This window comes from Hemibagrus wyckioides, linkage group LG18 (genome assembly GCF_019097595.1).
Source record: "Hemibagrus wyckioides isolate EC202008001 linkage group LG18, SWU_Hwy_1.0, whole genome shotgun sequence".
Classification (NCBI taxonomy): domain Eukaryota; kingdom Metazoa; phylum Chordata; class Actinopteri; order Siluriformes; family Bagridae; genus Hemibagrus; species Hemibagrus wyckioides.
The window spans coordinates 14,208,255-14,231,808 of record NC_080727.1 but is presented as its reverse complement, the minus strand read 5'-3'; the positions used below and the strand labels follow the sequence as shown (position 1 = coordinate 14,231,808).

Below are 23,554 nucleotides of genomic sequence, written 5' to 3'. Positions count from 1 at the left end.
AGATTAAAAGCACAACCGGGGAATTTGAACATTTAGAAAAGGAACCAAACATTTTAGAAAAATGCCCTGTTTTAATTTTCAAGAGGAAGCTTTCAGTTTGACAGATATTCAGTCTTGACGGTCTAGCAGGGTCTAGACACGACTGTGCTTTGTAAGACGGATGTCACGGTCCTGAGGACATGGGCTAATGAGAAGTGAAGGCTGTCTAGGGAGTAAGAGCGTGGTCTGTGTCCGAACCTCTCAGCTTAGTTTTTATGTCAAGCATAAAGACATGCACTTCTCCACATTGTAGGATGAGTGCAGACAGGCACTGGATGTATTGCATAATAAGAGAAAATGACAGGAGCACAGCGCAACGATCATGTCCCTATTTACAGGTGATAATGCATTCCGCCGTTACAAATCGTATTTCAGTGTTAAAAATAGACTATCACAATCTGCTAAACAGGTGCAAGAGCGTTTTAGTGCCTGTAATAAGATCAAGTGGAGGGTTACTACTGTTTTGCACTGTTGCCTTCATTATTTATTTAGAAGAGGGTTTTTGTTCCAGAAACAATTAGGAAGACATTACAGGAAAAAAAACTCTTCCTATTAATCAAAACTGATAATAACCTGACTCTGACTGAAGAGAACACTGAGAATGAATAGATAATGTTCTAAATCGAAATAAATAGGAGGTGTCACGAGTTGAAGGTGAATACAAGTGCAGGTTATTTATTAATTAAAGAACTACGAAAACAGCAAAAGGTGTAAAACCATGGAGCATAAACTGTAGTAGGAAGCAAAGCCATAAAGACTATCGGCGATGCTGTGTTGTCACACGGCAAAATCAGAACATTACAACACCAAAAAACTGACCACGAAAACAGAACTTAAATAGGAATGCTAATAGGGAGTAAAATAAAACAGGTGTGAGTGATCAGTGTGACACGAGACATGGTCGTATGTCATGCTGGGGGCGATGGGTAATGGGGATCATCACAGATTTTTAATATAACAATGAGAGGAGACTTCCTATGCTTTCTAGAAGAATCTTGCCAGAAAGGTTCACACTGCATCTGCTTGAGATTTGAGGTGTGAATTGAGACTGAGAGACTCCAGCAGCATGAACTAAAGGTCATGAGAGCAGAAGTGATCAGATATGAAGCTTGCAAGACAAACAGTGCCCAGAATCATCTTACATGAATGCACAGTGCTGCATGACATGTTTACAGCATCTTTAGTAACTGCCTGATCAAGCTGGCAGAGGTTTAAATAAGGCTTCTAGTTTGTTTATATCAGAGAAATAGGACCTTGTATTGCAAAGAAAATAAATAAAAACAGTCTGGTGCACATCTCTAGACTAAACCTGTTAAGAATTGGAGTGATATAGCTGAGGTTGTGTAATTGCTGCCATTTTGTTCCTCTGGGTTTGTGTGTTTTTACTAGTGTTTCCAGGAGCATAGTTTGTGTTTCATTAAAAAACTAACAAACGAGCCTCTAGTTTTAGGCTATGCACGCTTTAGGTTTAAATCTGAGTACTGATACACAAGCAGATGAACATTGTGGCTTTGTGTTACACCCGATACATACTCATGCATCATATCCCATGCTAACTCAGCAGTTTGGGTTGTGAACCCATTGGCAGAAAGTTCAGTTCAAATCCCTATTCTGACAGAAAGCCACTGTTGGCCCCTTGAGCAAGATCTTTAACAGTTCAGCTTTGTGCTTGGATTGGAATCTCCCCCACTTGGAAGCTGTCTGCCAGATGAATAAACGAAAACGTGATAAATGTTCGGAATAAAGCGAAGCTGGCAGTGTTAACCAGAAACCCCCTCTATTACATTGTACAGTGGCTATTTTTAATCTGAGGTTGATAAAATCAGTGGCAGCAGATGACAGGCAAACCTTTATCGCTAGAGGATCCTCAGAACTTTGTGCTGTGGTTCTGTCTTAGCTCTCTGTCTTATCTACTTTTTTGTGATTTTGCATTTGGTACATATTTTAGCTTTCAGTTAACTATTTATATTTGTCTCACACTGCTGTTGAATTCTTAACCGCGCTTGGTCAGTAGGCATAGTTTCATTTTCTTCAGCAGCAGTTCGGACAATAGTGATGGCTGTAATTCTAATCACAAGATTATATTAATATGCTCATTCTAATCATGTCATTCTTTCTATAGTAACAACTTATTTTCAAGGATTTTGGTGGACATGTGTAAGAAAACGTATATTTATAATGTTTTTAAAAGGAATGCCCAGTTTCAGTGTGTTTCAGGGGTTTGACCACATGTCAACTTGCATCTTGTTGTTGTTAAATTTCATAATATAGACAAATGTGAGGCTGACATGGGAACAACTACTTATAGCTGCTAAAGTGATAACAGGAACTAACTTGTTTCATGGACATGACACAATATCACATCTAACTATCAAAGGATAAAAATATGATGTTTTCTTTAGCAAACATGTTAGCATAGGCAAATTGTTGTGGTATACGAGGCAGAAAACACATCAGGATATGATGGTATTGAGAAATAATGAAATTCAGGGCAATAACAGTAACTCTGGTTCATGTCACTGAATATTTTTCTATTACACCTGTCATTATTTACTCTACACAGCATTCACTCCTTAGATACAAACTCGTGGCTATGAGTCACCAGAAAAAATAAACCAAAACCCAATGCCACTGGCATTCATTCTATTACTCATTCTTCTCATGAAAGTAAATCTCAATAACATTTAATAAAACGTAGGGAACTGATTATTATATTATTACCCTGCCTGGAAGTCTTTAAAAAGTCTAAAATGAGTCAAAGTCTAGTCAGTCCTGTTAAAGCTGCTTTTTAGAAAATAGGTCCAGATGTACAATCCTTACTCTTACACCTATTTTATTAGTTCCACCATAGTTTCTGAATAATATGCATTAGGTTTTTTTAACTGAAAAAACAGTTAAAAGAGTTAAAGAGGTTAAGAAATTGTTCGGCGGAAAAAAACAAATTGACACAATTTCCCCCAAATCCCAAAGGTAATGAATTTGTTTGTGTCTTAGTTTTGCACTACAGATATGATGCCTTCACTTTTTAGGAGGTTGTGAGTCTGTTCTTATGAATTCAAACAGTTCTGTTCAAACGGCTCAGCTTTTCTTGTCGTTACTGCAAAATGGCACTGAAAAGTGTGGAAAAAAATGATTCCAGTTGTCCAAGAAGGCTCCCAACTGCAACAGTTCAGCAAGTTCAGCCACACAGTGAAATTGTCTCCATGTTTATAGATTACAGTAAGTCACACTGCGTCCTAAACCACATCAGTAAGACTGTGCAAAGGCTTTAAATTCTGCTGAACCAGCTACTTTCCAAGTTTATTGTGCATCATGCTGTACGGAATTATGGCAATAAAATGCTTGTCAGATTCTGTAGCAGGCTTTGTGTAATCAGCTATGATTACTCATGCTGCATGTTGGATTAAACAATATGAGGATAGTTGATGACACTCTTATGATGCAATTTTGCTCCGTTTAGTGACTTTTTAGATATCTGTTTTAACACCATTCACATTTGATTTCTGTCACTACATTGGACTTTCAACATAGAAGTGCTTTAGTCAGTTGCACAACATCATCAAGCAACCTAAAGCCACTGATTTTACCTCAGGGCCATCACTCAAGAACTGGTGATTAGAAAAACAGACAGGTGACAAATTAAAGGAAAGAATTCCGTGGATTTCCTGTTATTCCATGGAGGTATTTATTTGCTCATTTTGCTACCATGTTTTGAGTTCACTTCTTTCCCTTGAGTGAAAAGTGATGGCAAATCAAAACACAGCTCATGAGACTGATCATACTTATCCTACGATGGAATGTTTTTCTTGGCGGTGGGTTCTTCCTGGAAGACTCTGCCCCCATCCGCAGGACACGTGGGTTCACTGAATGGTTAGATGAAGATAAAAAATGATATACATCACATCCTAACACAAGATTTTGGAGTGGTGTGTTAGATCACTACCCTCGTCATCATCATAATCATCAAAGCACCAAATGAGGGAATATTTTTCAGACGAATGGTGCTTATCACTCTAGTAGAGTAGTGTAGAATGTGTAGAACTGATGCTAAGGTGTAGCAGATCTGGTAGCTTGTGGAGGAGCAACAACTTCCTAAGACATTTTATGGTGGTTTTTCCTTTAATTTGTCACACATCTGTAGATATTTATGTGACTGTATTGCTTCCATTATATGTTAGCTACACTAGTTTTGCATAAGAAGTGCATAAGAAGCAAACCTTACATTAAATAGTCTTCTCTCTAAACAATTCCTTTAAATAAGCTAAAAATCAATTCGAAAAATTGACCAGCACAGGAACAATGTGGCTGTGTTATTTCTGTATAGAGAATAATGTGCCAAGAATCTTTTCTCATCATTGGTAAGTACAAAAAATGTGATCCAGATGTCGAACTTTCTCTGCTTCTGATTAAGAAATCCCCACTGGGGTTTAAACAAGATCAAATGCTAGCACTCCATACTGTATATATTTCATACATTGAAAAGACACCAGGGGGTGGATGAAGCAGAATTTATGGTGTAACAATGATTATAGATGTATGATATACAGTGATGGACTTCGTGATGCGCTGCATGAGTCAGTTCATTTTTCAGACTTTGGATTTCACTCGTGTGTGCCGTGTATAGATTTACATGGAAAACATCTCCGCAGACTTGGGGTCAGTGCAAGTTCACGAAACGTAGCGAGCAAACCGAAAGCCAGGACATTCAGCCTACATTCCTTTTTAGCCACTCGGGAACATGATATGTTCATTCTGCAAGCGGCGGCTGATCAGTCTGTTGAAAAAAAAAAGTGTCATCTGATATCATCCATGTCCTGGAGCTTCAATAGTTTTCATATCAGCTGGATATCAGCGCTGTTACAACAGTTTCAGAAACAAAAAGGAAGGATGTGTACAGGATGCTATTATGGAACCTCTTCAGTATAGTAGGTTATTTCCCATATTAGTAAAAATATAAGCTTACACATCTACCATGGCCTGTAAAGCCTTTCACTATATTTCAGTGGCATAACAGGAATTCATTTTTAGGGAAGGCTGAGGAAATATGCTAAATGAAATCCCTGTAGGATTAAACTGATAAGTGTGACATGCTCATGCGTTTCAGGCGATGCCTCCCAACCAATCTTGTCATATTAAAATAATATTCATATAACTAGGCATAGAAACTGAAACACATTTATGACATTTCTACTGAAAATGATTAAAATAACACACAAGTAATAGGATGTTATAGTAATGACATCTTATCTCAGATCTATGTTGGGTTTTTTCCCTATTCCTAATGTCAGGAATTTAAGTGTAAATAGCTGGTTAGTAAACTGATGCATGATTCGTATACATTAATTCTGTTTCTCCTGCTAAAGAAGGGTTAAACAATCTAAAGATACACATATTCAGTGATTTTATCGTTGCAAGTCGCCAATCGCTGTAGACGGTTCCTACTACTAGTTGCCATAGTAATAGCTTTCAGCAATGGGTGGCAACTATCAATTCCACTAGGCAAAATATCATGTCATATCATATACATGCGCTCTACTGTCTTCACTGCCATTGATAGTCATTGCACTCCCATTGATAGTCATTTCATATTTGCATAAACTTCTCTCAAATTTGTTATATCTAGTCTGCAACGGTCACTGTCGCTTACGTCACTGACACTAATTGAAAATGAACGATCTCGGGCCACATTGTTGCTGTGAGTCACTGTATGCGTAAACATAGTTTAAGCAGTGAACAAAAAAAAAGTCCATGTAACATCACTGTATTTATAGCAGTAAAGTTTGAGACTACCAATGAGGACTAAAGACAGTTTGAATTTATTTAAAAGCAGATATTGAGCATTGCCGCAGCATGAAGTGTCAAAACCACCACGCTTGAGTGGTTATAGAGAAACAGGTGGTGTCCAGAGCACAGTGCGCTCAGGCATTGCACTTAGATATATACACACACACACACACACACACACACACCATTTTTATTATTCTGTCAGTCAGAGGTAATGGAGCTCAGGATTAAACCCTGATGCCGCTTCACAATAACGCTTTACACTTCTTCAAATTCTACAGCACTGGGTTAGATTTGTATTCCTCAGACCCAGCAGAGGTTTCCATCTAAATCCTGACACTGTGCCTAAATATCATTGCGCTCCAGTCTCTTTCCTGTTTAAATGGAAAGTGCTTCCACAAACTGCCCACACTATCCCAGAATGCTTTGAGATTAACATAATTAGCAGAAATCAAACAACAGTTAAGCAAGCTTACCTTCACAGGCTACATTAAACATAGCAAATTATGTATTGTAAAATAACCCAGAGATCACGTGGAAAAAAATATTGTGTTTATTGAGTCCATTTTTAGCCACTGAGTCATGTTCAGGTGGACTAAAGGCCTGCAAAGGTCACCATCCCCTCATATTGTATTCATATTCCCCTGGGTTTAGTAAACAATGTCCGGAAAAGGTATCATGCCCCAGCATGACCTTGACTGCATTTCATGGCTTACATATCAGTATTGTCTAGTAATTCTGAATCAGAATCAGTGAAGCAAAAAACGGTGCAGGACATCACTATTTTCGGACTATTTTTTTAATGTAGTTAAATACTGGAAAATGTTCAAAAAACAACCATACCCAGGCTGCAAATGATTATTATTGTTACTGTGAAAATAAATAATTCACTGCAATAAGTGTGCAAAAGAAATATATATCAGTGTACCAGATTACACTATTAAATTACTCTACATAACGTTACATAAAATGCACTCATGTGGACGACCTGCTGGCTGACACAGCTCAGCTGAAATTGTTGATTCTGGAAGTGAGAGCACACAGCATGGACGCTTATGTCTGTCAAAAGAGAGCACTCCTTGTAGCCCAATGACCAAAAGCTGGCCACAATGGAATTGACCATGTTACAGTGCATTTATTGGATTTGTTTTTTTGTTTGCTTGCTTGTTTGTTTAGATAGATAGATAGATAGATAGATAGATAGATAGATAGATAGATAGATAGATAGATAGATAGATAGATAGATAGATAGATAGATAGATAGATAGATAGATAGATAGAAGCACATTTTTGAACCCCCAGACAAAATTTAGGGATTGAACATGTAATTAGCTTTATTACACAACAAAAATAGCAGTTAGGAATGGGTGGGATTGTTCAGAATTAATATAATTCTGTGATTTGCTTTGCACTGTTGTCAGCCCTGTTGCTGCTGAAAATTAATCGACACATTCTGACTAATCCGGATTGAGAATTCAACAGTGTTTGGTATATAAATCTTAAATAATAATGGAAAAGATTCCACTGTTGAATATAATATCGGAGCCGCAAGATATCAGATTATATTACCTGTAATTACACTGAGACTGTTATTGTGCTTTAGTACGGTGGCACTCTGTTACAGAAGGCAGCCTTAAGCCAGACATTATGCTTAATTCAAAGTGCCAGGAAGCTGTAGGAGCTGCTATCGCACTGAGTAATACTATTAGGCAGGGTTAGTCACACTTGACAGTGTTACTGTCATTGCATGCCATAACATCCCTCCAATCTATGATTTTATCTGGACCGAAGCTGTTCACATGACACGAGGAAGGATGACTTTGCTCCAAAGACCCTTTCCAGTATGTGATAAGAAAACACTGTGATTGGATGTTTGTAATCTGGCACTGCCGAGCTCGGCTGTTGCAGTGCTCTGTGATTACCCTGTCTTCGTAATCACTGCTCCTGATTACTGTAGCTCGGACTGCCATGTGCAGGTTATAGCTTATCAGTAGTATGACCCACGGTCAAGTCCAGGTCTCTCCGACAAGGCCTGTGACCTGGTGCATTGTATCTGCGTGGAGAAGTCGTGCAATATCGCCATGGCAACGGTCCAGAGAGTAACAGATGGTCAGAGCGTGCTCAGTAGAGGCTAAAGAGGGATTGATGAGGCCCAGAGGGCGAAAAGTGGGTCAGGATTATCCTCTGTACAGTCAGATGATGCGGGACACCAGAAATAAACACATACACACAAATTCCCTGTGAAGCAAGGATGTGCAGGATGTGCATTTGAATATATTGAGCGGATTATTGAGCCAGGCTTTCATATAACTGTGAAAAGGGGGGTTTTCCTATCTGACATTAAACCCTGAGCCTGTTGCATAATTCATAAAAAATAATCAGAATTAGTTCACAGGTTTTATAATAATTTCCAAGGGGCAGATGATGAAATATACCTTTATCTGTCAGCACAAATAAAGCAAAAACACTTAGAACTGAACGCTTCAGTGCAAACAATATAAATTTATGTCATGGCAAAATGTCCTATTACACTGTACTGAGTCGTTGAATTTTCAGGGAGCTATTTTAAAGTCAATAATATACTTTTATATTTTTAAAAAATAATTAGAAATTATTATGACCTGGTGTCATTAGTTAATAAAACCTTACAGGCTCACAGTTTTATTGCTGTCATTTTCATTATTAGAGCTATTTCCTTTCACTTCACTGGATTCCTAAAGTGACATGATGACACCCTCCTGTTAAAATTGCAGGCTTTTCTAATGTAAAATTTTTTTTTAAATAATCGACTGTGTTCACATTCTAACACATGGTCAAAAGTAATTATCGTACACCTGTCATCAGTGAAGTGTTTCTGATTAACCCAGAATAAAGATCTTACATAAAGATAGGATTTTCTTGACTTTTCCTCTTGCCTTCATCTGACGGCTGAAGCCACAGTCCACAAAGAGCTTGCAAAGCACGTAACGGATCTCGCTGTCAGAAAGTATTGACCAGGAGAGGGGTACAAAGCAATTTCCAAAACATCAGATGCGCCATGGAAAACAGTTCAGGGCATCAGCATCAACAAGTGGGGAAAATGGGTCACCACAGTGACATTACCAAGAACGGATGTGAGAATGGCATGAATAGAGATCCTAGATGCAACATATTGATACCATATCTTTGGAACAATGATAACCCGGTCTGGCTGGTGTCTGGTTTGACTATTTTTATCCATCTATACCACTGAGGTAATATCTCTTCATTGCATTGATATGTTGACTGACACAATGAGGATGCTGCATGTCAACACAATTTGTCTTCAATTTATAATCTGTAAGCCACGCCTCCCGAAAAACACATTCAAAGTCACTCCAGATTTTTGTAATTTTGCGATTACAGAAATGAACACAAAATCAACACTGCAATTTTGAGAGGAGGTGGCAGTTTTTCAAAATTACCACAGATTTTCTGCAGATTTGGGCTACAACATGTCAGTTACGACACTCATTCAATTCTCATGCTCTGAACATGAGTCTAGCTGTCATAGAAAGTAATTCCTTACGTGTCTTCATTGGTAGTAGTTTAAAATAATAATCATGTGCTTGTAACTTTTCAATTCAAGTACCAATAACAGCACAAAAATCTCAGCAAACTGCAGCACAAATCAAGCATTTTTGTCCACAAATCACAAAAATTCTGAAATCCTGGAAGGACTGCATTCAAACACACCGAAAAGACTAGAACACCTTAATGTTACAGGCAGAGGCTTGTGAACTGGCAGACATCATGATTGACACGTCAGTCAAGACGCCGCCTTGTCTTGTCATGGCACAGAGCGCCAGTTTCCATGGCTCAAACCCAGGACTCTCCTGGCATATGTCAATTTCCCATCACATAACTCTAACCATTAATGTAGGAGGAGCTTTTTGAGGGTTTTTTTTTTAGGTTATTGGAAGCTGAGGTTACTGGACACCTTTCATTTCACTTTAATGCACCACAATTCTCTCTCAAGCCAACTAGCATGAGACAGTTTGTGAGTGAGACTGTTTCAATGGAAGTGTGCACACGAATACAGGCATGACAATACTTCAGTGGCACAAAAAACACTTTGTACTGTTTTTCTTGGACTATTACAAACTGCTGACACTGGAGAATTTTTCAATAAATGTTAAACGAAACACCATATAAAATATTCTACTATTTCTTGTTGTTAAATAACCATACATTTTTAGAAGGTGTTTATTAATACGTTTAAGCAAGTCCATGTAAATTAGCTGTTACTATAGGAACATAATGTATTAGAACCAGTACATCAATAAGAAGCTGCAATTTGAGTTATTGCCAGATCTACTGTCAGAGTTGTTGCTAGAGAAAACTAATAAATATAGAAAAAAATATATTCAAGCTGTTCATACTCCATCGCCAAGCCATTTTGCAGACCCCTAAGCTAAAAGTGACATGAAAAAATAGCAACAAAACAAATCAAAAAAGACCTATAAAGATTAGGAAGAAATCTCAGAGTTTGAAATTACAACCATTACTCCTCTCGTTGCCAGTTTTTATATAGTGGAACACCATTTCAGTGTTTCATATCAATAAAACTTGACATCGTCTAGCTGTATTATTCTGCATCCCCAAGATTAATCACTCTCTTTTTCTGATTTCCTGAAATGTTCCCCTGGGAATTATGGAAAGCTTATTTTAAGTCTCATTAGTATGATTCAGAGAAGATGGAATGCAATCTTATGGGACTTGGAAGGAGCAAAGGCTTGTAAACTGCAGCATGAATCGATGAAGGAAGTAAAACAAACGTGTCATAATTTAATCCAAGACAAAGAGTGGAAATAATGAGCTGATTATCTTAGTGCAGAGGGGGAAATTTGTACTTTTTTCATTAATTCAATTCATTTCTTTAAACTTGTCTAATTTTTAGAATGTGTGAATGATTTATTCAGTGAGGAGAATAACATGGAAAAAAAAAAAAGCTTTTATAAGCCAAGACACGCCTTGTCAACAATACGAATCATGTGCAAACCTGCTATAAGTAATTACATTTTCACACTTGGGGCTCATTCACTGGCATACGCATTTACATACATAATGTATTTGCTTCTAGAATGCATTACCATTCAATGAGGATTTGTGGTTTAAAAACACAGCGCTCTTGGTTAGAACAATATCTCATAGATACCTAACACGAAAACATTCCAGTACATCGAGCAAATGAACACAAAACACTGTGATGCTAATCAAACATACATTAGTAAAACTAACATTAATCATAGGTGATGTGTTGTGATGTGTTGGAAGACATTCATACTAGAGAAACGAGATTGAAAAGAGCAAAGCATTAAAGGATATGCTGTAATGTGATATATTCGGAGAAACACACTGGTTGTACAACATATAAGTGGCATATTAATAATTGAAATGTAGGCTGTATATATATATATATATATATATCGTATCATTATATATATGATTATAAGTACCACTAAATTTAGCTCATCCAAGCGTAAATCATATAAAATGCATTGATGACTTTACTGTATTGAATGAATAAAAGACAGAAAGAAAAAAAACCTCTATATGTAAGGAATAAAACGTCATGGGGCCATTCTGTTATAGGAAATGAATCAGTAATGTGGTGCTGTGATGTGGCCTGATTGCAAGAGAAGATAATCTGACCACAGTGGAGTTATTATTTTTTTTATTTCTCTTCAACATCAATTTGATTGCAATTATATATTCCTTTAGGACTGACACATCACACTTTGCCCATGTATGTGTGCCTATAGGAATGTCTGTTAGACCAGTTATCACTTAAATAGTGAACAGCATCTCTTTTTTTTTCTCAAGTCAATAATCCTTTGTGTCACAACGTACTGTTACAAACTCCTGACACTGGAGACTCATGTTCATGTTAAATGAACCTGGTCCTAATAAATGCTTTCTGCTGTTGCTTTTGCTAAATATGAGTACTTTTTAAAAACCTGTTTCATGTGGGCTTATATTATGTTGAGCGTCCACCTTGCCTGGCCCTGTGAATGAGTTGTTACCATAGAAACGATAAAGTATTAGAATGAGGGCAATAATAGCCTTTAAACCTATGATTTGCAGCTAAACTACTCTCAGAGCTGCTGTCAGAGAGAATTAATCAACACCTACTGGCAGGTTAATGCATGCAACAAAATCTACTGTTGCTTCAGTGCAAAATATAACAAAGCTTTTTTTTTTACTTTTTGCACATTTGAGAGAGAGAGAGAGAGAGAGAGAGAAACAGCTGGAACTTATACGCATCTGCAGTAGCAGCATCCTCCTCTCTTCTTCATGCAGCTCGCAACTACAACCTACCATTCATTAAGCAGCATCACACAGCATGATGCTCTGCTTTTCCGGGCAGTGAGCCTAGTTTGCCTTCTGGGTTTTTTTTACCGATTTATTCAATGTGCATTCAAACCCAACCTAAAAACACTTCGGTCACCACACAGTAACCTTCCGAACAGAAAATAAACCACCGATCTTACCTGATATTGCAAGAACGGCGATCAGAGGAAACTGGAAAGCCACAGTGAACATAATCTCTCTTTATGAGCAGGTAATGAGCTGAGAAATAGTCCAGAGTCCCATTTATCGGGGCGATTTAATCAATCGCGCGATCGGAAAATGAAAAGCGCGCGTGCTCTCCGGTTCAGTCAGTGCTGCTCTCTAAATTCACACTGGATGAAAAAGCGCTCGCTCTCTCTCTCTCTCTCTCTCTCTCTCTCTCTCGCTGTCTGTCTGTTCAGCTGTGCGTGGGCAGCTTCGAGCACAGGACACCGAGATTAATGAGCTACAGGTCACAATAACAGTACAAGAGCTTGCGATCTCTGATGGTATTTGCTGACTGTTTTTTGCTTTCCTTTATTCTGTTTTTAGCCTTTTTGCGCGCGCGGACAGTTCCCCTCTTCTTCCCCTCCAGTGCATTAAACACGATGAGTGTCCACGCTCGATCTTACACTCATTGCTGAGTCTGTATACATAAATCTACAATCGGACAAGCCCTAAACCCTAGTTACTTTGTTTATTCGACTTTAAATAGAATATATTGCCCTTGCAATGTGAAGAGATTATCTGGATGATTAAAAAATTAGCCACGTATTTAAATGAGGGTGGAGTTCAATAGCTCGCGAGGAAGGGATGATTAAAACGAGCAAGTGTAGTTGTTTATTTTGTGGAAACTAACACAACCTCAGTTTATTTTAATATATAATGCATTTCTTGGTTCAATGTGTCGACAAAATGTCAGTAGACACCAAGAAATTGCACCAGCAATGAACTACATACTCTATGACTATCGCCGATTATGCAAATTAAGATACGCCCTCAACATTAGACGCCACGCCCACTCCACTTGCATATCGGAACGTACTGTAATTGGCCTTTATGTGACCATTTCTACTCGACGAGGCATGCAAATCTTTTCCGAGTTTCTGTTACCACCCCAAAAAGTTTCCCAAGTCCTGATGAGCTTTACACATCATCATTTTGTCAATTCTTTAAATAAAAAAAGTGTTATTTTAATTTGTTGTTTGTTGTGTTTTTTGTTGAACATCCAAAAACATCACTTCCTGTGGTCAGTTATGTTATATAAAATGTATACTGGTGGAGAACATTGGAGAATTTTCTCCATTGAAAAATTCTAATCATTTAACATCAGCAACAAGTAAGCCCTTCTTTCATTGTATGTAGGAAAACAAGTGATGTGCAAACAATCTGTGGACACAACCAAACCATGTGCTGGTCTTTATACTGTAACTTATGTCTAATGCAGCTATCTCCCCCATGTGGTCAATGAGTGTTTTTACAACTGATGTCAACATTTTTCAGCCTTTCAGCTGTATTCATCTGGGTGTAAGATTTACATTTTGGCATGCTTAGTGACTTCCACATGTGAAATTTACAATGGAAGTTTTATTCGATGTTTCTGTTTAATTAAAAAAATGTAAAATGTGTTGGAAATTTTTTGCATATGTTTTTATTTTCACAAGTAGGGCAGAGTTTTTTTTAATCAAAGGATGACTGGGTGTGAGAATACACAGAGCGTAGTTTTCAATTTTAAAGTACTTTACTACATGGTTGTTAGCATGCTATATTACAGAAGCATCAAGATAGAAATTGAATTTAAAAAAGAATAAGAGAAAATACAATATTAAAAACACACACACACACAGTGACAGATTATAAGGTGCATATGTGGGACAAAAGTACAATAAATGAGGGTTTTGTGAGGGCAATTATTTACAATTCACAGTGTAATACATTACAATATTTACAGTTTGCTTGCGAGCATTTACAGGAAAGCAGAAGAAACCCACACAGACATGGGAATAATGTGTGAAACTCCACACTGACTGTAACTTCAGCTCAGGACTGAACTGGGAATGCTAGAGGTGTGAAGCAGCACCATTACTCACTATGTCACTGTCTTATCACACTGCTTTATCAAGTGTGATTTTCATGTTGTTGTTATTATTATTATTATTATTATTATTATCATTATTATTATGAAAATCACACTTGATGACACAGTGGCACAGCAAGTAATGGTGCTGCTTCACACCTCCAGCATCACCAGTTTTATTTATTTAATTTATTTATTTGAAATGCTTTATTTATTTTCAGATGTGGAGCATGTGGTTTCATTTTTGCAGATGTGATCTCCACATTCATTTCAATAAATTTACTTAAAATTTAATTAATTTTTAATATGATGTCATGGCTTTATTTGAATTTGCATGTGCACTTTCATTCTGAAATGCTTTTCTCAAGTCTTTCTCGCATGACGTGAAACACATGGTTATTCCGTACATTACTGGTTTGCTTAATTATCATGATTTTCTGTCAAACATCTGTTTTTTTCCCCCACAATAACACAATCAGTACAAAATACTGCTCTATTAACAGAGATGGGATAAATAAATTTGTTGAGCTAGATAAATGCAAATATATAATTTACCCAAATGAATAGATCACATAAATACATTTCCAGTGTGTATCTATGTATCTGTGTCATCCTCTAACTGACTTATAGAGCATGATGATCCAGGCACTGTTCAAAACACAATGAGATGTACTTATTTAATTTAATCAGGGAAGGCAACATTTTGTGTCTATACTCTACATTTTATGTGTTGTCAGGTCTTATTTTAGAATCCTTTCAAATGCAAAATGCTTCCTCTCAGATCCCCACTGTCATTACCATCACATGAGGGAAATTAACAATTCAAAGTAAACCAGTGGAATTAATTTACCCACTATCTGTCTGTGTCATATTTAAAAGCAGAGGTTTTATAAAATATACATTTTCATATTATTGTGCAATAACACAAGGCCTACATTCACAATTTGTTTAAAGCGCATTCAATTTTCTTAACAGATGTATGTTTACTCGGTTTGGTTCATGGCTTAGTTTGAGGTGAAACCTGTAAATCACCAGCAGGCTTTTCACGATATACGTAATAAACCGACAATGAAACCAGGGTTGAGAATTTCATAATATCATTATCCAGGTGGTGTAATGAGAAAGATGCACAACAAACTATTACACGCACGCACTCGCACACACACACACGCACACACACGCACACACACGCACACACATCTTTACAGGCAGAGAGCATTCATAATTTTTAAGCCCTGCTGGCTTCATGCCGATTTCCTCTGAATACAAAAACGGAGAATCAGAAAGCTCTTCTATTGAAGCCAAAAATACTAAGCTTAGAGAACAATGAGTACTTTATCTACTTTTAGCTTCTCCTGCTTCTCCTCCAAAGGCATTTTGGGGAAAATAAAAAGAATGGAGAAGTAAATAATCCACTTCATTTATGTTCAGTACACCTGCATAACCTGTATAACTACCTGACATGGCTGTCTGTGATTAGCAGCACGAAGATACAAACTGGGCCATAAAGAAATCAGAACCAAACTTGCTTTTTACCATTATGTGTGTGTTTGAACATTGCTGGTGCTGTTGCAATTGGCCGCACAAAAAAAATCCAAAATAATGCACCTTCCGTCATTTATAAAAAAGCAGGTAACCTCAGGTGTATGCCAAGAATGAAACATATTAATGCATCTTTCAAAGACAGAGAGCTGATCACTGCTTACATGAGAATCTTAAATGAATGAAGCTCAATGGACACTTGCATGTCTTATCATTCAGCACAAAATATTTAAACATTTTTATACAGTAATTAAAAAAAAAACATAACCCTCCTCCTGTTACAGGGGATTATTTAGTATTTTGTTAAGCACTGTACCATATTAAAAAATTAATTTTCTCATTAAAAATACTCATAATAAAGGACAGAAAATAATTGTTCAGTACAGTGATTAATTTTCTCTGTTCCACTAAAGCAGACATGAATGCATATAGTTATAACATAGGCATAAAACGTTTATACAGTACAATATGTAAATAAATAATTAAATAATTAATATGTACTATATATTTAAATAATGAAATAAATAATATGTAAATACTAAATAATTGGAGGCTGTTCTTGAAAAAGCTTCCATTTATTATTTATTTTTTTATTTGCATATTTGCTGTTTTTACCGTTTCCTACTCAATGTAGTGATTGTTTTTAAACTTGTAATACAAAAATCATAAAATGCTTGAAATGGATTGAAATGAAAATCAGTGGTATCCCCCCCAACCCTAGTTCTGCGTCCCGTCTAACACCTTTCCCCCTTTGCTGGCGAATTGGTTCGGTCCACTGCAGAGCTGCAGAGTGGGTGTGTGAGAGAGAAATGCAGCACTGCAGCACAGAAATCTCCAGATTGATCAGAGATCTGCTGCGGAACACAGCTCTACAGAACCGTTTCACGAAGCTGTAGCCCTCCTTTGCTGTTTATTTAGAACGCAGTGCCCTTGAAGGAACACAGCTGGAAAGATGAGGCTGCTGAAAGGACAGGTTTGGCGTGACAAATGTTTTTCTCAGTGAATAAATCAGACTAGCCAGGTTGTGTGTCAAATAGGTATAAAGCTGATTAGCTGGTGATGATGTATTCCGGTACATGCATAGACCACATAGGCCTTACTGAAATGTAAATTTACAGATATGACTGTTTATTCTTTTAAAACACTGCATTGTTTCTAACGAGTGTTATTTTGTTTTCTCTTCTTATGATTTTTTTATATTGTTCTTCTTTTGACACAAATATACAGCTAACAACAAAGCTACTTATATGGACTGTTACTTTGTCAGGTAAGAGGCTCTTAATAATGCTTTAAAAGCTCATTAATGTGTCTAAAGGTTAATGGAACATAGGAAGATGTTTACCTCATGTTCTCGACGAGCAGTTTGTTTTTTATAGCCTACTCACAGAATTGTAATGAGAAGTTTCAAAACACAAAGCTTGCCCTTTCTACCAGTCAACCTCACTCCCTGGAAGGCACTTTTGACACAGAAATATCAGAACTGGACAGTTCTGTTTTGTCTGGGGAGAAGCTCATTTCAGGGACACAAATTATTAACTGGAAATGATTGGTTCAAGTCCTTGCTCCACCCTGTGTACACACACTTTGCATGTTGTCCCCAGGGACCCTGAGTCTAAAGACATGCATTATAGGCTGATTGGCATCTCTCAGTTGTTCATAGTGTGTGTGTGTGTGAATAGGCTTCAGGCTTCCTGTGTAGGATAAGCAGTATGCATTTATTGTGGCTCTAGAAACACTTTTAAACATTTGATAGTAAACATTTTAATTATGACATGCTAATGAGAAACCCCTGCTGTGATTGTTGTTGGAATCCAAAACACCACCCTAAGCTATTAAATTGTGTGTGTGTGTGCGCTTTTCAGTTTTAATGAACCCTATTCTTTCTGATGATAATGATGATGATGATGATGATGACGACGATGACAACGGTGATGAGGAAATGACAGTGTGTCAGGAGGAAGATAATGATCTGAGAGTGACCTGCCCACTGCAGCCTAAACCAGACTACCACACTGAGTTTGAGTTCTCCATGTCCAAGGGCAGACGAGAGGTCATCATTAACACCAACGTCTCTGGGACGATGCCTGATCCCAGCTTTAGGCATAACACTTACGTGGAGGAGCTGCAACCGTATGGGTTCAAACTGACCATGATGCGCTTCACCCTTACAGAGAACACAACATTTATATGCAAAGTGACAAAGGAGGACAAGAGACTGTTTGTCAACGTGGGTAAGTAACTACTTACGTACTACATTGTGGAGAACTTTGAATGTCTTTGTGTCCTTTGTATCTATGTTCTGTTACTATAAATACAGATGGGTGATTGTTTACAGGAAAAACATTTGGAAAGTGTATTAATAAGTTGTTGGGTCACATGGAAGAGACCAATAAAGTCTATCTATCTATCTATCTATCTATCTATCTATCTATCTATCTATCTATCTATCTATCTATCTATCTATCTATCTATCTATCTATCTATCTATCTATCTATCTATCACATCAATCCGGATTGAAATATGAAACCTAGAACAATTGATCAGTCAAAAGAACTTTGGATTTCTTTGCAGTGATGCTTCCCTCTAAGGGGGATAGATAGATAGATAGATAGATAGATAGATAGATAGATAGATAGATAGATAGATAGATAGATAGATAGATAGATAGACAGTAACAATCCTTTTTGTAATAAAGTTCTAGCAACCACAGCTGCCAGTGTTTTTCACCACAGATTGACCAGTTTGTTTAATAATGCATAATCTAAAACAAAATCTGTGTGACCAAATCAGTGTTTGCATCCTGAGATGCTTGTCAGCTCACTGTTGTTGTAAAGAGTGGTTGTTCGGCTGTTGGTCAATAAAGTCATATGAGATCAGCAGTTTCTCATCCCATTGGGCACCAAAGAAACATGCCACAGACTGGATAACTGCATTAATCTGCAGGTGTACATGTGTTTCCTAAAAAGAGTGGACAGTGATTCTAAATATTCAAGCTGTTACAAACATTTATACACTAGTATGTACATTTTGTCCTATGTTCATTAACTAGTACCAAATTCTTCTTATTATTTTAATGTTGTTTTATTAATTTAATCAGATAAATATGATGAACAGTATGGCAAATAACAATCAAGTGAACAAAAATGTTGTTTCTACAGCAAATATGTTTTTTTAGATGCATAGGATTTTTTTTAGATGGTAAGATCTTAGAAAAGTCTTCCCTCCTTTTATCCTCTAGATGCCCTGCAGCAGTGCTCCGCGATCAGTGTGTTTCTTCAGAGTTACCCCTGGCTGCTGAGTTTCCTGCTTCCTCTCGGTATTATTCAGACACTGGAGGCCCTTTAAGCATCAGTCGGAAGCACACCTGCCCTCTGTCAATATGCCAGTGTGTCAGTTTCTCAGTGTCATATCGGTGATGAAAGCCTGGGAAAGAGAAGAAAAGGCTGCATCGTTATAACGCTCTGTAATTTTACAGCACTATTTTAGATATGTAAAGTGCCAATAGTTGCCTCTATGATGGTGTCTTTTGCCACGTTTGATGCTTACCATGTTGCTCAAAACCTGCTACGTCTGTGTAAAATGATCGAGTTCATGGGGTTTAGGTCAAATTTAACTGTAGCAGCATTTATGTGCTTGATTTTAACATCCTTTGGGTTAAAGTTAGAGAATATGACATTTCATGTAGTAAGACAATATTTATGGTCTTTACCTTAGGTGTACATTTGTTTCAATCCCTTTTCCCTATTTTTATAATTTTTTAGTGTATTCAGGTATTGTTATTTGTACTTATTTTATGCATATATACTAACTCAGCATTAGCCTTACATTATTCTATCTGTTATACAGAATGTTAAGGGCAAACTGAAGTTCATGTATTTTCAATGTTGAGAGTGCCTGCTACTGTCTATTATTATTATTATTATTATTATTATTATTATTATTATTATTATTATTATTATTGTTGTTGTTGTTGTTGTTGTTGTTGTTGTTGTTATTATTATTAATAGTAATAATTTTATTGCTTTTTGTTTTTTCTCGTATATATCCCCACTCAAGGATAAAGGATGGCTTTTTATATTGCTGGGATTTTATTTCAAACAGCATACACATGACACAAATGACTTTTAGTCCAGAGGCTGTGTTGATTACAATCTATGTAGCACTACTGCGCCTCAATAAAATAATAATAATAATAATAAAAATCATACCTACAACAGTGCTCCAAATGTAAACGGATGCTCCAGCACATAAAACTCAAATTATCAAGAAAAAAAAGTATTTTATGCATATGTTAATGTATATGTTAATAGCATTATTTTATCATTTGCGATGAATCCAATCCTGATGGTGGGGTTTTCACTTCCTACATCATTCAGTCCCACACTAATAACTCTTTTAACTCACTAATGATGATAAGTATTATGGCTTCATGTAATAGCCATTCAGTTTAGATCTTTGCTCATCAAGGGCCAATCAGTAACCAAGGCCCTGGGACATCAGTAATACAGTCTTCTTCTTATTTTTATTATTATTATTATTAGGAGTAGTAGTGGTAGTAGTAGTAGTAGTATTTTATCACTATTATCCCTTTAATGTCCTATGTGACCATTTGAAAGAGGCCTATATTTAAATAATTAATATCTAAATAATAACTGTTAAAAAAACAGTTATATATTGTTGTTATTATTGAACGAATTAAATAAATAATGCAAAGTAAGAATTTTTCCATTGCTTTGGACATTAAAGGGTTGTTATTATTATTAGTAGTAGTAGTAGTAGTACTATTTTATCACTATTATTATTATTATTATTATTACTGTCATTATTATTTTATTCGTTTCTTTTATTCTCTGCACTGTACCGAATGCTGCTTTCACTGCTTTCTGCCTGTATCTTTCAAATAAACTTAGACAAACAATATGGATATGAATCATACTGGGAATCTTTTGTGCTTCCAGAAATATTCCAGCTTTTTATTTTTCTGTGAGTCAGGCAGCATAACAGACTAAACATGGAACTCTGGTGAAAGACAAAAGCCACACCTACCGTCCACACAGCGCGAGCTGAAGAAACGAAAGTGAAAATATGGGTTTAACTTGCAGGTGAAAAGATAATAAACGAAACATCAGGTAGGCTATTTATTTTGTTTTGGGGCTATTTTTATTTATATATTTATTTTTTGGTACAAAATTCCAGCTGTTCATCTCATCCACCATTGTATTATTGTATTGAGATATTGTATTAATGCAGCCCCTGATGAAGTGTTTCCTTGCCCTTTATATCGCTGGACATTTGCGATCCTCTGCTATTTCTCAAGAAATAAACGTACAGTAATTATACAGGCGTGTAAGGGTGTGTTCATGTGTATACGTCTATATTCTGGACAGAGAATCAACTGCAATATAATATATTTTATAACGTTCCCACTGGATGAACCGAAAGTTTTCAGAAACGAAAGTTGTATATGAAGAAGTCAGGAAGGGACCGTCTAAATAGTGCATGACAGAGACAAATATGTAAAATTCTGTATTGACCAGGCATGTCATGGATACAGCCTACACTTTTTTTGTAGGGGGCTTAATGGTTAGCATGTTTGATTTCCACCTTCAGGGATTTTTGGGGGGCTGGTTTACGTCTTGTGTTTGTTGTATTTGCATGTTCTGGGGGTTTCCTCTGTGTGTTCTGGTTTTTTTCCCCAGTCCAAAGTTGGCTGATAGCACAGCTGATAGATTTTTTTGGTTTGGTTTTTTTGCTTAGAGCAAAACCTTAGGATCCATTTTAGTTCGAACTCTTCTCTTCAATAGAAGAGATTAGGTGTGAAGAAAAGCTGACATTTTACTGCCCCATTAATCACACACAAGTGTAGCTGTATATTTATTACCCGCTTGATCTCTTTGACACCATCCTCATCCCAGAGCTGGGGCTTTCCCAGGCCTCCCTTTTTTGTCATTTTGTGTTAACTTTCTTATATACAATATTAACACTCATGTATATTATTTAAACGTGCTTGTGCTCATATTCAGAAAGAACAGCACAACAATGCCAATCACATTCAGCGGATGGGAGGCCTGCTGTGAAACATATAAGGAGCTGCAACCCGGCCAGGCCCCCAAAAAAAGCCATGGCTACACCATGTTCCACGGGACACACAAGAGTAATGCCCAGGCTATAATAACAAACGGGTTCAAGCCTTCAGCTGGGGGAACCCTTGGAGCAGGTGTCTATTGCAGCAGGGACATTAACAAAGCCTCGAGCTACCCAGCATTTTGTGCTCCTAATGACAGAGTAGTGTTCAAGCTGCAGGTGCGAGTGGGCAAGGTGAAGAGGATTGACAACCAGTGCATGCAACTGCAGACCACGTGGCATCAGCAAGGATACGACACAGCCTGGCTGCCCGCCTCTGTGTTCGGACATGAGGAAGACTGTGTATGGGACCCTAAACGACTCACGGTTGTAGGTATAGCACACTGTGGGGATGCTGCTGTGAAGAATTCTTTGGAGAGTCTTATAAAGCAGCAAGACAATGGACCAGGACAAGAGGCAGGTGAGCCAAAGGGGAAAGTCTGCAAGAGTTGTGGAATGCAGACCCAGGACACCCATACTGTGGAGAAGTGCTGGGTCTGTAAGGCAGCTATATGTGCTTTCATGAATAAGCATGCTTGCATGAAGAAGTGATTTGTCACCCACTTTTTCCTCTTTGATTCACTAATCACTGTTTACTAATCGCCTAATGTGTACTGTTTTGTGTGATCATGTGTGTCTTTATCACTACACAATATCTTGCAAGTAATTCATGATTATTTGTAAAAGGACTTGCTTTCTCTCAGGGTGTCCACTTCCTTATCTGAATGTTTTTCTGAGGTTTTTCTAGGTGCTTTGAGATTATTGGTATTGTAAAGTGTGTTATATAAAGAAACTATATAAAATTGTGAATCATACTTATGCAACAGGAGATGAGAAAACAAAGCTCTTGAAATAAATTAAGTGATTTTTACATGTTAGAAATTATGACTATGACATTAATGTGAATGTGGCATTAGTTGATCATTAAAGTATATGATATAATTTAAAATTTCTGCATTTTTCATTGTTTAGCTTCTGTAGGATAGCTTCATCCTTAGAATCAACAAATAAGTGAATCTGCTTCAACACACCAGCCCAGTGTTGATTATTTGTCTATAATATAGTGTACCTTTGAGTTTTATTTTTTAACTTCAAAATCTTTAATCTACAAAATTAAACACAAGAAACAGATTGTTCAGTTTTATTTGAGCTAAGTACATCAGAAATGTGTAGTTTTGTACTGGGTATATGGGCCAGAATTTAGAAGTGGCTCATTAAATGGCTTGGTGAGATTATCAGACAGCCCTATACATGACAACTCTTCATTTTATACACACATATCCTTCATTTCTATCAATTACTCACTGTAATCTGTTGAGAACTAAGAAGCTACGTGCTTCATTCTTTTTCTTTCATTCACAGCTCTAAAAAAATAAAAATAAAAAATGATTGAAAAACAAAAATGATATTTATGTAAAAATTTATGGATGGAGTCTCCACTATCTTTGCTTTGTAACAGTCAGGATGAATATAAAGAGATGTGAGAGGTGAAGGTGCAAGTGTTTGCAGCTGCTTTATCGAAACTGATAATAGGAAGTGACTTGTATTGTGGATTTTCTACAACAATTGGATGTACAATAAATATGAATGCATAACATGCATGAATAAAATATTGTAATTGTTAGCAAATTGCTGCG

The 23,554-nt window shown here is 36.9% G+C and overlaps 2 protein-coding genes across 3 annotated transcripts in view; one reads left to right on the top strand and one right to left on the bottom strand.

The window, feature by feature from the left end:
• Positions 1-12,763, bottom strand: part of nectin1a (nectin cell adhesion molecule 1a) — a 34,574-nt gene extending 21,811 nt beyond the window's left edge. Inside the window, exon 1 of one of the 2 annotated variants that reach the window (XM_058416057.1) lies at positions 12,336-12,763. In XM_058416057.1, coding sequence (XP_058272040.1) covers positions 12,336-12,387 — 52 coding nt within the window. In that variant the 5' untranslated portion in view covers positions 12,388-12,763. The remainder of the gene's footprint in view (positions 1-12,335) is intronic. The other variant, XM_058416055.1, reaches the window with a different exon arrangement.
• Positions 12,764-20,783: 8,020 nt separating this feature from the next.
• On the top strand, positions 20,784-23,554 carry LOC131369600 (uncharacterized). Its single transcript, XM_058416442.1, has 2 exons — positions 20,784-20,923; positions 21,818-23,554. The coding sequence occupies exon 2, from the start codon at positions 21,834-21,836 to the stop codon at positions 22,467-22,469; it is 636 nt and encodes a 211-aa protein (XP_058272425.1). The 5' UTR covers positions 20,784-20,923; positions 21,818-21,833; the 3' UTR covers positions 22,470-23,554.